Source organism: Nuphar pumila, chromosome 5 (assembly GCF_984573655.1).
Source record: "Nuphar pumila chromosome 5, dmNupPumi1.hap1.1, whole genome shotgun sequence".
NCBI lineage: Eukaryota > Viridiplantae > Streptophyta > Magnoliopsida > Nymphaeales > Nymphaeaceae > Nuphar > Nuphar pumila.
This window is the reverse complement of record NC_143253.1, coordinates 37799023-37810102: the sequence shown is the minus strand read 5'-3', so window position 1 is coordinate 37810102 and position 11080 is coordinate 37799023. Positions and strand designations below refer to the sequence as shown.

At 36.4% G+C, this 11080-nt stretch overlaps 1 protein-coding gene across 1 annotated transcript; it reads left to right on the top strand.

Annotated features, from left to right (window-relative positions):
* Nucleotides 1-722: 722 nt before the first annotated feature.
* On the top strand, nucleotides 723-3476 carry LOC149837382 (Tetratricopeptide repeat (TPR)-like superfamily protein). Its single transcript, XM_090008025.1, has 2 exons — nucleotides 723-1339; nucleotides 2044-3476. Exons 1-2 carry the CDS (start codon nucleotides 723-725, stop codon nucleotides 3209-3211), a joined length of 1785 nt encoding a protein of 594 aa, XP_089864151.1. The 3' UTR covers nucleotides 3212-3476.
* Nucleotides 3477-11080: the final 7604 nt, after the last annotated feature.

Sequence of the window (11080 nt, the reverse complement as noted above, 5' to 3'; positions counted from 1 at the left end):
AACACATGTAGAATTATCTATGTGGTGTACTGCACGTTTTATGAGATTGATGACGTTCCTTTAGTATGCATTCACTCAAAGTTAGAGAGGCTGGGGTTATTCATGTATCCTAGGTGATACATTGATACTATTGCGTATGGTCCTATATTACAATTCTTACTGAATGTCTAGCTTTTGTAGAAATTCTTTCGACCATGAATTGCTCACTTTGAATATCCGGTCTGTTAGGTACTTCAAAGAAAAGAATTTATATAACATAATAAATACTAATCGTGATATCATAAGATACAATAATTACACCAGAGTACTGGGGAATGTTAAGAAAGAAAAACAAGATATGCATTAACTTATGAATGTTGAAATACGTGTTGCTATTCACATTAATGTTGAGCTTCATGCTTACTTTTTATTTCGGTTATATCATTACATGATAAATTACTCAACTATGATATTATGAATGTGATGAATGAAATATCAGGCAAAAGACAATTCTTTATCAAAATTTTTTCCTTTGGCATCATCCTGAAAATAACTCGATATTTTCAAAACATCACGATATAAACCTGTTAAAAGCCCATTTTTATATTTTATTATTTGTAATATAATATTATATTTTGCGTCACCGTGTCTTCTCCATACTTTTTTAGGGAGAAACAAAACGTCTCAATTTATCTCGATATTTTAACGTCAAAGCCTCCCTCTGCCGAGCGCCCAAAGGGGCGATGGCACCCGCTCTTGCTAGAAGGGCGACGCCCCTCCTCCTCCGCCACACACTCTCTTCATTGCCGTCATCCCAAAGTTTCTTGTTTTCCATTGCCCACAAACCCATCTTCTCACCATCTTCTCCTTTACACGCTTCTCTCTCCTCCCCGTTATTTCTCTCTCCTACAATACCCAACTACCCGCATCACAATTATTGCCAACCTTCGTTTCCTAACCAATATGCCTACGAAAGCAGTGATTTTGAGGCTGATGAGTGCGATCCAGTTGAATTCGAGCCGAGAGATGTCGATTCTTTTCTTAAAGTTCTGTTCGAAGTCAAGGAGTTACGCACTGAGGAGGAAGCCCTGTGCATTCTTGAAGAGACTGGTGTTACACCCACAGAAAATTTGGTCTTTGCGTTGCTGTCGAGACTAAAGAACGAGTGGAAGTTGGCTCTTTTGGTGTTCCAGTGGGGTGTTTCTAAACATGGGCACTCTGGTTTTGGTTCCAAAGTTAGGCACCTGATGGTTTGGATACTGGGCAAGCATAGAAGGTTTGACCTTGCGTGGAATTTGATCAGGAACCTGCATCAGTATTCGATGGTTATGTCGCAGACGTTGCTCATCATGATAAAGAGGTGCTCACATTTAAAAATGGTTGCATTGGGTATTTCCTGAATTATATGTAGTCTATTAGTTGTTGTTAGGTAGGCGAATTTCTTGTTTTTGTTGGTCATTCGACTTATTACTCATCATTGTAAAGGGGTTAATGCCTATTGTGAAGAATCCTATCTTTTTCTATTTTATTTTCTTAATTACGTGTTCCATTTTTTGCTTCTGAGAATATGTAACTTTAGTTGCAACTTTGTGCTTATTGTCATGTTCCTATGTTGTGTTTTGGTAAGAATTCTAGTTATTCTAGTTACTGCTCTTCATGTAAAACGCATACAGATTAACGGTGCACACCCTCTTTTGGTGACCCTGTATTTTATGTATATTAATTTGTTATGCTTAAGATGTTAGGTTTTAGCTGCATATTTATGTTATGGGTGAGTTGATAAATCTTCTGGTGCACCATTATTGATTCTTACTAACAGCGTAAGGAAAACTTATTTTACATCATTAGTTTCTTTGGTTCTCTGTTTTACCTATTCTTTCATGTCCATTGTTGGGCTGATACTTTGGTTAGTTATGTCTGGTTTGTCATATCTCGTCTATGTTAATGTTGTTGTTTTGCCGTATCAAATAAACTTTATTAGGAACCCCTTGGATACTTATGAACTGCTTATTTCATAATAGTGCATTGGAAACTGAAGCTGACTGAACTTTTCTTGGGGCAAAGGTATTGCGCTGCAAACGATGCTCAGAGAGCCATTAAGACATTCCATGCTATGGAGAAATTCAAAATAAGCAAAGATCAATGCGCCTTCTACACCCTTCTTCGTGCGCTCTGCAAGCATAGGAATGTCGAAGAGGCAGAAGAGTTGGTCTTTTTAAATAAGAAGTTTTTCCAATTGGAAACCGAGACTTTCAACATTCTGCTTGATGGCTGGTGCAATATAGTTGTTGATATCATTGAAGCAAAGAGATTGTGGAGGGAAATGTCCGATTGCTGTGTTGTTCCTGATGCTACAACTTATACCCACATGATTTGCTGCTTTTCTAAGCATGGAAATCTTTTTGACTCGCTGAGACTGTATGATGAAATGAAAAGGAAACGTTGTGTTCCAGGTATTGCTGTCTATAACTCTTTAATTTATGTTTTGTCAAAAGAAAATTGTATAAAAGAAGCACTGAATATTCTCAATAAAATTAGAGAGGTGAATCTTCAACCTGATGTAGCCACTTATAATTCACTAATATGTCCTTTATGTGAGGCTCACAAAATCAAGGAAGCTTACTCGATTCTTGATGACATGATCCACAAGGGAGTTATGCCAACTGCTGAAACATATCATGCATTTTTAAAGGTTGAACATATGAGAGGAACAAAGGATGTGATTAAGAGAATGAAAACAGATGGTTGTGGTCCTACTTCTGAAACCTTTTTTCACATTTTTGACAAATTATCTAGTCAGCCTTGGAATTTGTTGGACATGTGGACCAAAATGAAAAAGTATGACATTATTCCAGAATCTGTGCATTATAACATTGTGGTGCACGGACTTTTATCATGTGGCAGACATTTTAAGGCTAGGGAGCTTTACAAAGAAATGAAATCAAGGGGCTTCTCAGGTGATCCTAAGCTTGACATTATGTTGAAGAGACAGGAATCAGTGGGAAGGAAGGAGAATGAGAAAAAGGACAAGGACTCTGCATTAGGACAGAAAATGCGACAGCCTTTGGGCTCAAAGAAAAGAGGGTATGGCATGAAGGCAGACTCTGCAATGAATGAACTGAATAATAGTCAACCATCAACGAAAAATGTGAGAAACAGCAGGCTAACACCAGAAAGCAACAAAAAGAGTCATCGTGGACCTATGCAAAACTTGAGAGTTGCTGGAGTCTGAATGGTAGAGAAGGGCAGTTTCTTCTCTTTGAGGGTACTTGACTATAGCATCAAGACCAATGAAGTGCTTCCAGTTAGCTGTGGGACAACCGCACAGCAAACAGTTTCCTGAGAGCATAGATAATACTCTGTTATATGGTCTATTTTCTCACTTGAGTTTATTGGAAGATATTGCTTTCATGTTTATGCATCTGGGAATGCAACCTTAGCAAAGAAAAAATGCTTCTTTCATTTATTACGTCTATTGTTGTTTATCAAGTGCTTCCTGTACATATTTGGTTTTGCAAGAAGAAAAAGAAATGGAAAAGAGAGGCTTCAAAAAGGTACTTCTTGTGCATGCAGCACGGAGTGATATATGATTATGCATTGGTTTTCATCATGTTTCTGCTCTCCTTATTGTATATTCTGGTAAAACTTTTGCCAGATATTGTTTATCGATTTTTATGGCCTCTCTCTCGCTCTCTCTCTCAGGCACACAAGGAAAATAAAATAATTAAGTGCATGTTAACTTGCAGTATTTATTTAACTTGTAAAAGAAATGTGGCAGAGCAGTCTCAAGTACAAACCATAGCTGAACCTACCAAATTTTAACAGTTATTGCTGTTTATCAAATTATTCATGACTGATTTTGTAATTTATTCTTTTCTCTGAATTTGGTGATTTATCTATTCTCCTAGGATGATCAGCTTAAACTCTACACTTTAATGTTATATATATATATATATATATAGTAATGCTATGGTGCTCTGGGAGGACCTACTCCCACATACTAGAAATCCTAGTTGTAGGTTGCATCTTCTAAATTAGGCCTTATAGATGTACTTAACATAGTTTATTTGATAGGAATCATGTTTTTTGGAGATAAAAATAGGTTTTTTTAAGTCATGAAATTTTGATACATTGTGAGCCATAGATTTTTGAAGATCTTAAAAAACTATATTTATGCCATAATTACATGATCCAAAACTTGTTTTTCACTAAATAATGATTGTTTTATGCCATAATTACATGATCCAAAACTTGTTTTTCACTAAATAATTATTGTAGATCATATCTATAGGGTCTCGAAAAAAGCTCAAATTTAAAACATTTGAATCTTCTATTAGGTGGGAGTAGGTGATTCGAGAGCACCTTTATATATATATATATATATATATATATATATATATATAAACCATCCAATCAAAGGAAAGTCCAAAATCTACAACCAACGACAATCAGACGACTGCCCTTCTCCAATGCTTGAGCATCTCATCGATTAGATATAATTTATTTAGTAAGAAACATGTTTTACACGAAAAACTTTACGACATATAAGCATGTTTTTGGAAATATCAAAAATTGATGGCTCACAATGCATTTAAAACTTTATAATATAAAGTATTGTGGGCCGTTGATTTTTAGCAATTTCAAAAACACATCTAAACATCGAAAATTCATAATCCAAAACATGTCGCTCACTAAATGAATGATAAAAATCTAATCTGTGAAGTCCGATCGATGAAAACCTGATTGTTAGAAAAAGAACGTCGTTGATCATCATCGGTTGTAGATTTTAGACATTCCTTTAGATGGACCATAGTTGCATTGGTACTCGATACACCCCTAGCGTACCTCGTATCAGGTGTACCAGTACCAGATACTAGTACGAAACTTGTTTCTGAAATCATAAACCGAAGTATCAAATGTTTAAGAAACTTGTCTCAACTACTTGACAAACACGTATCATCTTACATAGAAACACATTTTTATTACATTATAGACGAGTATCAAGTTTATTTCTATTAGCATTTTTGCCTATAAACAACAATTTCATTTTATATATACTATTTTTATTAAGAGTAATAAATATTATAATTTGTGAAAAAATATTCTACAACAATGATTTATTTACATATTATGTTTAACCATTTTAATTTATATGTATCTTTATAACAATATATATTTCACATCAATTTTTGAGAAACTGGTACCAATACTTTTAGAAATCGTATCAATATATATTAGAAACTTGTATCAATATTTTTTGAAATTGTTTCAATGTCCATTTCAAATAAAAACGTGCCTGAAACTTTTTAAGCCCTCGCGTTCACATACCAATATCAGTACCCATACCCGTTTCTAGCTACTATGGGTTGGACACCCCCCACTCTTTCTCTCTCTCTCTCTCTAGCATCCTCCGATCAACTCAGATTAGATGGCCCTCGTTTTGTTAGGGTTACCATGTTCTAACAATTTTGAATCTCGCGCCCCTTGAAAACCTCCTTGTTCTATCACATCAATGATCAATACGAAGTCTTGAGAATTACACCCACCTTCTCTCTCTCTATGCCATGATACCCATTCCTCACACTCTCTCTCTCCCTCTCTCTTTCTCCATCCGGACGCCCCTTCCCCACCCTCTGTGATGCAGAGCATCCAGAAGATTCAAGCATTGAAGACGAGTTGGATTCTAATCCAACTCTCTAGACGAGATCAGGGCAACATTACCATAGACGATCCAATTCCTTTAAGGACTTTTCCGGTCTAAGTGGATCCTCGGAGTAACCATTGTCCATCAATATTTCTATTTGATGTTTTGATTCCATTTTGTCTAGCCTGGAATCATATTAGATATTTATTTATTTATTTTTTATAGGTACCGGATTCTACGGATCCGGATAGTTCTAGTGCCTTGTAGGATCTTTTTGTGGCACTAGAGGGTGTACGGGGTTGTTGGGTATTTTTTTTTGCCTTATTAAAAATATTAGGCTTTTTATTTTGTGTACAGTTCATAGAGTGTTAGGATCTTGCCTAAGATCCAAACCATATAGGACCCTATCTGGCGCCACTTTTAGCGGACCAGTTTAAACCTCTTTTGAATTCCAACTTTGACTTGGAAGTCAAAGTGGCTGTTGAATGAGTTTAATGCTCATTTTCAAATCTGGCCATTTCATTGGCCTTGGAGGGCGGCAACCTTGGGGAGGTCTCCTCTCCATTATGATGAACATTTTTTGAGGTTTAAGAGTCTAAGAGGGGAGGTCAACCAAGGGGGGTCTTGCTATGTTTTTGTGAAAAAAAATATTGCTGGAAAAGAAGGTGGAGGTTCTAAACGTGTGGTTTTGGGTTCACCAAGGAAGAACTTGTGCTTGGGCTGTTGTGCGTGAGCATAGGCTGGAGTTGTGTTGTTGTTTGGGTGTTCACTCTGGATGTTGGACACATCATTTGCTGCTGCTCAATATCATCTTGAATAATCGGTGTTGCTGCAGCAGTTTGGTCTCATTTTGTTGGCTGCAAACAGATAAATCTTTCTGCAACTTGTTTCTTTCATTTTCGGCTATTGTATGAATGTTGTGGATTTTCTGTTGAAATGCAATATTCAGAACTGTATTGATTTGTTTACAAGTTATTGTTATTGGTGTTACTTGATTCTATCTTTTCAAAGCTTGGTTTGATTGAGTTTGCATCTGGTATGAAACTTGCTTTCTTCTAAAGAGAGAATCGGATTTACTTGTGTTTGGTGACTATTGTGCATTTCTGCATTCTGGATTGTCTGACTCAGTCCCGGTATTCAGGGTATATCTCTCCAAATACATATCCGTTTGGTGTGAACTTAATCTCATTCGAAAGCTAAGGTCCATATCTACCACTTTGATGTTTAGGCCTTTGCCTGAATCCGCATTGTGACACGGCTAAAATTCCTGGCAATTTTGGTTCTGTTGTGATTTGGATTCTGCTATGTTATTTGAAATGTTCTGAAGGAGTTTGGTATTCGTATCATAAATTCCTTGATACTTTGTTGATTGTTGATTTGTTTGATGTTTTGAGAAGGTAACACCTAGTGTAATAACTTTCATGTTATAAGGATTTGCTGGTTCGTTTATTTACTGCTTCAAAAATTGGCTTATTTTCTGCATGATTAATCCCCAAACCATTTTTCTGAATATTATGGCTCTGAAAATACCACAGTGTATTTTAATCATAACTTTTGGTAGATTTCTTCAAATTTCCCAAATTTTGATTTGTTGGAAAGATAATACAATCCCGCATAAGTTTTTTGTTTGGAGTTTTCCCAAACTTCTTTGGTGGAGGGTCCAAAGACCCTTTCAAAGCCGACTGACTGCAACTCGTCTGTGTAACCCGTGACCAGTTAGTCTGGTCCAGAGATCCATTCATAACTCCGACTACCCAGACCTGAATTCTGTGTTCTTAGATTCGTTGGAAAGATGTGCATGTGGCGCAACTTTTTCGTGTTCGCATCATCTATCCAAACAGAGTGTTCTTGCCTCGAATCAAAGAACATTTGAGTCTTGTTCAGATTCCCTTGTTACAACTTTAAGCTTTTGCGCGTGGAGGTCCATTTGGATCTCAGATTGTGGATCGGCTTTGTTGCCGACTCCGCATCATTTTTGGTATCAGAGCTGGTTGTTGGATTTCAGAATTCGACATGGTTCAAGAATTTTTAGCTGCCATAAAAAAAAATTTAGGAGTCTTTCGCCATGGCTGGGCGAATGGGAGGTGGAGGTCAGAATAAATATAACCCCAAAAATGAAAATCACGATCTTAGGTATAAAAATCGAGACTTGCGATGTCAAGTTGAGGAAACAAATAGGAGATTAGAGGACTTGAGTCGAAGAATGAAAGAGCTTACGAGGGATCGGGAAGGACTATCCGAGCACAGTCTGTGCGAATCCCGAGAAGTGCATACATACGATTCAGATAATGAATTTGATTTGTATCGATAGGGTCATGATAGTAGAGAGACTCACCAGCCTAGGAGGTCTTATTGGGATTTTGATTTAAGATTTGACATTCCCGAATTCAAAGGAACAAGAACTCCCAAGGAATTCCTGGATTGGATTAGCGAAGTGCATGATATCCTGGAGTTTAAAGAAGTTTCAAAGGACCGACGTGGGGGATTAATTTTCCTAAAGCTTAAGGGTCGAGCTGCAGCTTGGTGGCGCCAGCTCAAACAAGGGACGTTCACGTATTGAACTGTGGGAGTACATGGAGCAAAAATTGCGTGCTCAATTCCTTCCACTTAACTACCATCAGGAGCTATATCAAAAGTACCAAAACTTAAAACAAGGTACCAAGTCCGTAGATTAGTATACTGAAGAGTTTCATGACTTAGTTGCACGAAACGACATTCAAGAAAGTAAATAGCAACTAGTGTTCAAGTATATTGGGGGTTTGAACTTCCAATTACAAGACATGTTGAATTTTGTTTGAGTGTTGGACGGTGTTTGAAGTTCATCAAAAAGCACATCTCTAGGAGGGTATGTTTAGCTCTTTATCAAGAAGTGAGTGATTGTTGACTTAGAACTCACATTTTTTAGTCTTCCTGCACCATAAATGGAAAAGTTTGCAGGTTCATCATAGACTCTGGTTGTTGTGAGAATGTTATATATGTTGAGGCTATGACTAAATTAAAATTGGGTTGTAGAACTCACCCCCGTCCGTATCAGATGTCTTGGCTCGAAAAGAGCATAGATGTACGTGTTGACTAACAGTGTTTGGTCAAATTTTTATTAGAAATATCTATTTTGACTCACTATATGAAAAATGTTAAATAACGAGTAAGGACTCATAATTCTCATATGAAATTTCACATCATCCAAAAGTAAAGAATAAAGCATAAATCCAACAAACATCAACCTTAGAAAATATTTAGGAACATAAAAATCATTTAAACATGTTTGCAACCACACATGATACAAAAACCAATGCATCAAAATTTGAACATGCTTACAATCTCACTTGATACATGCAGCCATGTACACATGATACATGAACCAATACTTGAGGTAACTTTTATCTCTGTTATTCACAATTACTTTTGCATACATGAACATTTCACTTGTAATTAATTTAAGTTTTGTCTTGACCCCTCTATGGGTATTGTCATAGGCAAAAAACCAAAGTCTATGACAGTTCCTAGGTGTATCTTAACAACATATAATTATATTTTATTAACTGGGTCTTGCACATGTCCTTCGTCTGACATTAGGCATCTTCACCCTAATCCAGAACATCGGGCATCCTCACCTCATGCTGGGACGATAAAGGGCATCCTCACCTAAGGCCTTCACTTTTCTTGGTATACCAATATGGCTAAAATGGTTGAAACATCCTCTAGTATCGTGGCCGAGAACATGAACCTTCATATTGGATTCTTGAGAAAAAAATACCATGGAATTTAGTACCGTGTTGTCCCCCACGATAGCAGACTTCCAAGGATCCCACAATTGTCAGAGGGCAACCAAAAATAAAATTTAGTACACTATTTAGATATCGTTTACCTCTTTAAATTTTCATATGTTGTTACCTCCAAAACAAGGTTGGATTTATAACATCCATAGCATGCACTAATGCTACATGGGCTCCATATCGGCTCAACCATGTACATCACCATGCATCATCAATTCAAACATGCACATCGTAATGTGTCATCCGATTGGGCAGTCCTTGTTTGATTCTAACAACATACTTATCGTGTGCCAACAAGTAAAAATAATCATGTCTCATAATACAATATAAATAATGCATTTATGAGATTATTACAATAATATTGCACTAGCACACATCCTCAATAGGTGATACAGTCCCAAATTCTATGGACTTAGCTCTCAATCCAAATTATGCGAAACCAATTATGGAAGACACTGATCTGTATATGTTGTGCAAAGATCTCAACATGGATCCTAGTGTTGCAAGCTCAAATCCAAGTCCATACCCCAATCATTAAAAGACGGTCTACTGAATGCTACCTATCCAAAAGAATCGGATCCAATTCGGCATTGGTTGGAGCAAAGCGAGGAGAAGAGTGGATCAACAATGACAAACCCATATCCACCAAGGCACCCCCATGGATCGTATTCACTAGATCAAGGTTCACCCACTCCAAACAAGATCCATTTATGAAGTGGACCAAGTGGAATCGGATCCTTCAAGCCAAGGTCCAGCAACCCAAGCTCGATCCATGTAGCGACATTCTTGATATTAATAAAAATTTATAGGTCCACCTTGGAGGGTGTGTAAAACCTGTAAAAATTTGAGATTATAAATAAATAAAAAGATTAACTTTATTTTTGAGTGATAAATGTGATTCTATCTTTTAAATGTCATTTATGGGTATTTAACATGCTCAATTATTCTTTTCTGACTAATAAGGGTAAAATAGTTATTTTAAGAATTATTTCAGACAAACTACTATTAAAATATTTAAATTATCATGAAAACTATTTATTTTAGTGAGTCACAAACTCATCTAGGTGTTTTTGAGGTGTTTTAAAATTAACTAGAGGCATTATAATGGTTTTCAAAAAAAATTCTTAAAAAGGGCATTTTGGTTATAAAATAATTTATGGTACATATTTTTAATCAAATAAATTATTATTTTAGAAAGTACCAAAATCATGAACTATTTAGAATTAGTATAATTATTTAGTGTGAATAAGATGTAAGAAATTATTTTGGAGAAAAATTATGAAATTTAGAATGAACCCGAACTCTATATGGGTTGGATCCAAATGGATCGATCCAACCTAGTGTGGGTCTATTACTTATGAAGTTTAAATAGATAAAAGAACCTATATTACAAGATAAATATATTTCTATTATTTTTATGAGATCAAAATAGAAAATATAAAAGTATGTTATATTTTTTTTTTTTATCTTGTTTGGGTCCTTGTTGTGTGATTGTGTGGGAACCGACCCACTCGATTTGGAACCCTAACCATGCCCAAACTCGACCCGTTTTTTTTTTTTTTTTGCTTGGGTGCACAGAGGAAAGGAGACGAGTTGGGTGGGTCCCACCAGGGCACTCGACTCCTCCTCACTTTCTTTCCCTAATTTCACCCAACTCACACCCCCATCTCATCCCTTTCTC